This window comes from Anastrepha obliqua, chromosome 2 (genome assembly GCF_027943255.1).
Source record: "Anastrepha obliqua isolate idAnaObli1 chromosome 2, idAnaObli1_1.0, whole genome shotgun sequence".
Classification (NCBI taxonomy): Eukaryota; Metazoa; Arthropoda; class Insecta; order Diptera; family Tephritidae; genus Anastrepha; species Anastrepha obliqua.
This window is the reverse complement of record NC_072893.1, coordinates 76141937-76145953: the sequence shown is the minus strand read 5'-3', so window position 1 is coordinate 76145953 and position 4017 is coordinate 76141937. Positions and strand designations below refer to the sequence as shown.

General features: G+C 38.1%; 1 protein-coding gene across 1 annotated transcript; it reads left to right on the top strand.

The window, feature by feature from the left end:
• The first annotated feature begins 2292 nt into the window (after window positions 1-2292).
• LOC129238218 (odorant receptor 7a-like) lies at window positions 2293-3641 on the top strand. Its single transcript, XM_054873259.1, has 3 exons — window positions 2293-3044; window positions 3131-3488; window positions 3570-3641. The coding sequence occupies exons 1-3, from the start codon at window positions 2293-2295 to the stop codon at window positions 3639-3641; spliced, it is 1182 nt and encodes a 393-aa protein (XP_054729234.1).
• The last annotated feature ends 376 nt before the right edge of the window (window positions 3642-4017 follow it).

Here is a 4017-nt window from a genome sequence, read left to right as displayed (position 1 = left end):
GTAACAAACAAGTAAAACTTGCTCCTCCTCGCTTTTAAAATTTCTAAATGAATTTATAAACTTTATAATTCTGGATTCCCGTGCCTATTTCTCAAACCAAGTCGTAGTTTGTTTGTTATTTTCTGGCACGCAAGATATATAAAGTTTTTTTCCATGCATGTCATTTATTAGTCAAAGTTAAAATGGGTGTGAGTAAATAATTTTTGGTAGGCCATTTTTGGATTAAAACTACTACTAAATTCTGAATAATAAACTTAGTAGAAATTATGTAACTGAATATGCACAGGTGTCGATCTCCAACACCTGAAAATCGATTGAGAACAAAATACAGGTTGATTGAAAAGTAATAAAACTTATTAAGCAGTAGGGAAACAAAATGTAATATTTCATGCTATATTTAGATAACAAAAAGTGTATTCCGTTTTCTTAATTCAATGGGGCATAATCGGGCTTTTAGCCCATTATGATAGGGAACTTGTTCTGCCTTCTCTAAAACCACCATAAACATTTTAAAAACATAAGATGACCTGATTTCCAGCTCATTAAGAAGTTTACCACTTAAATCTTTGTCTTGAGAGAGCAAGACAGAGGTATACAAGGTAAAAAATTATCCCTTCCTCTACTTCATCTAGACTGCTTCTACAGAATTCATGTGTCTGCGCGGCTAGCCCCTGGGTGTGTCTGCCTATTAGACAGTACCCCATTGTACTGGAAATAGGTGTGGTAAGGCTATACTTATATTGGCTCAGCATGAATTCTGAGCGCTTCGAATTAAAATTTGGTCACATTACCGTGCTATTCTGCAGGTGGATTCGTTCTGCCTAAGGTAAAAGGAGTCACAATCCAGCTATCCAAGGAAATTAAATATCTTGGAGTAATCCTCGATAGTAAGCTCCTATGGAAATCACACGTTGAAACAAAGACATCTAAAGCACTGACAGCTTTCTGGTCGTACTTGAAAAGAGATACAGTGTAGTGCTGCCTGAGGCGCAGTTGTGGTCAAACTCTGAAAATGAGCCCGGCAAATACTGTATTCGCATTTTTACGGATGGCTCCAGGACCGAGCATGGCTCCGGCTCTGGGGTCTACGTGGAATCCAGCGGGACAAAACTGCACTTTGCTCCTGGAATGCATGCATCTGTGTTTCAAGCGGAGGTGTATGCAGTTCAAGAAGCGATGAACTTTGTTGTGGGAAACCGATGGAGAGGCAGATCTATATGTGTATGCAGGGACAGCCAAGCTGCGGTTATGGCCTTACACAGCCCTCCAACCACATCAGGGGTAGTCAAGTCCTGTAAATCCAGGCTGAACTATGTTGGTAGACTTAATAACCTGATGCTAACATGAGTCCCGGGACACGTGGGTATCGTGGGTGACGAGACCTTTGACTCCTTAGCTAAGATGGGCTCTAAGGCCAACTTCTTTGGCCCAGAGCCCGTTTTGCTACTCCCTTCTGCGGCCATCACAGCCACGGTTAGCAAATGGGTAACTACCACCCATAAGCGAGCTTGGCAGGCTGAGAGAGGCTGCAGATGGACTAACTGAACGTCCAGCAGCACCAAAGATGCACTAAAAAACTGTTTTTAGAAGGGATAATAATATAAATAAATGTCAAAAAAAAAATTATATGTTGTTTATTAGTACCTAAGCTTTATAAAAAAAATGTATTTACATTTTTCTTTACAAAAATTAGTATATAAAAAATCACGTGACCCAAAGTACAATGAAAAAAAATGAAAATGAAAATGAAATGTTGTTGGATCTGTAAAAAGTAAAAAAAATTCTTGTAAAATTAAGTTGTAGTTATAGTCCGTCTAGCCGGATTTCGAAAAATTTAGCAATTTACGGCATTTAAAAAAAAGTATGCGTTTTACGTCATGAATGTCACACTTTAATTATGTTTATAAAAAAAAAAAAAAAAAAAAATATCAAAAATCCAGGAGCGCGCGGACCGCTCTCTACGTAGTTAATGCTCTGTAGAAGCTATAATATTGTGATTTTCCGCATTTTACAGTGTATTCCTACTTTCAAAATATTAAAAAAAAAAACAAAAAAATCGATTTTTTGAAAATTCTAGACCATGTAACTCCTTAATTGGTGCGATACTGCTATTAATGCCAACACAGCTGTACATTGAATGAAAAACAAATCTCATTTAAAATTTCATATTCTTCTATATTTGTTTCCCTACTTTTCAACCAACCTGTATTTCTAATATGTCTAACATAAAACTACATATACTTGAATGTTATAAAAATGTTGGCCGCACTGCATTAGCACTTCAATAGAAAAATGTTAGAACTGATAAGAGGTCGTGGCCGCAGCGTGTACGCTTCTCGCAACGCCGTTAATTACTTAAATAAAGTAATTCGTTTCGTGGGTATTACCCAACCGCGGCAATGTTGTTTCTTGTACTTCTTGTATGCCGGCCTTATAGCATGTTTTATTTTGCTTTCACCGGTCATCTTTAACGTTGGTTGGATACGTGATAGGAATATTCTGTCGATAAGGGAGATCTTAAATTGCGTACAAGCATCGGTGAATGTGCTCGGTGTACCAATTAAAAGTGTCACAATATTATTATCCGTGAATCGATTGCGCAGCGTTAAACCGTTATTGTTGGCTTTGGATGCGCGCTACAGCGCAGCGGAGGATATCGCCAAGATACGGCGTTGCGTTATAATTGGCAATCGTATTGTATTCGGTTATATTTTCTCATGTATGATTTATGAATCTTTGACTGTACTAGCAGCATTGGTGGGCGGCTATGCGCCACTTACACTGTATATACCTTATGTGGATTGGCATAGATCGAGATGGGAATACTGGCTACAAGTTAGCTTTGATACCATTGCACTTTTCTACATACTTCTGCATCAAGTAATAAATGATTCTTATTCGGCTGTCTATATTTATATAATACGTACGCAAGTGCAGTTGCTCACGAATCGTGTGCAACGATTGGGAACCGCAGCGAATGAGAGTCCCGATGAGACTTATAATGAGCTGCAGGAGTGTATTATCACACATCAGGAGATTTTAAGGTTTTGGTTTTTCTCTTTTTTGCAACTTTTTTGTAATCATTTCATCAAGTACACGCATCCTTCAATTTTCCTTTCTCCCACCGCAGCTTGATGCGCATTGTGGAACCGGTAATATCTGCTACGTTGTTTGTGCAGTTCCTCATCGCTGCAGCTATTATGAGCACGACCTTGATAAATATATTAATTTTCGCCGATACCACGTCCAGGATTGCCGCGCTCGCCTATATGTACTGTGTTCTGTTGCAGACTGCACCGACTTGCTACTACGCCACTTACTTGCAATCCGACTGCCAGCAGCTTTCCATGTCTATTTTCCACAGCAATTGGATGGCACAGGGCAAACGTTTCAATAAATTGCTATTATATTTCTTACATCGCACACAAGACAATATGCCGCTTATGGCATTAAAATTTGTTCCTATTGATTTGGCCACAAATGTGTCGGTAAGTTGGCATGCGGGCTTGTATAGGGCGATGATTATGTGTGCTGTGGTTAAAAAACTTTTGTTTTCTTACACTTTTCAGATCGCTAAGTTCTCATTCAGCCTTTACACGTTCATTAGAAAAATGGGAGTAGGTAAGCATTTGAACGAATGAATTACAAAAATGTGTTTGTGTTGCTAAATCAAAATTATTTTGTGTGGAAACTATTCAGTAAAAAGCAGTAGTATAAATTTGTTGTGTTACCATCTTTTGTGAAAATAAATAAACTTTTTGGTTATTCCAATTGAGAGCATAAGAACATTTCTTTTATATCATCACAATGAACCGAGTATCAATTTTTCTCTAAGATACGCAGTGTTACAAAATTTGCTTTGCCTATTTTTATTTGAGACTGGTTTCCGTACCAATTTTGTGCGCTGAATCGACTTGGTTGTCCAAAAGTGCACGTCTCGTCATGGTTTTGAGAAAAGTGAGATGTAAAAACCAGAAAAAGAGGGTTTCTGGGTACTTTTATCGTCAGTTTTCTGAA

Coding starts and splice junctions, on each gene's coding strand:
- LOC129238218 (XM_054873259.1), top strand. CDS start 2,293: ATGTTAGAACTGATAAGAGGTCGTGGCCGCAGCGTGTACGCTTCTCGC. Junction 3,045..3,130: donor ACACATCAGGAGATTTTAAG/GTTTTGGTTTTT, acceptor CTCCCACCGCAG/CTTGATGCGCATTGTGGAAC. Junction 3,489..3,569: donor ATTTGGCCACAAATGTGTCG/GTAAGTTGGCAT, acceptor TACACTTTTCAG/ATCGCTAAGTTCTCATTCAG.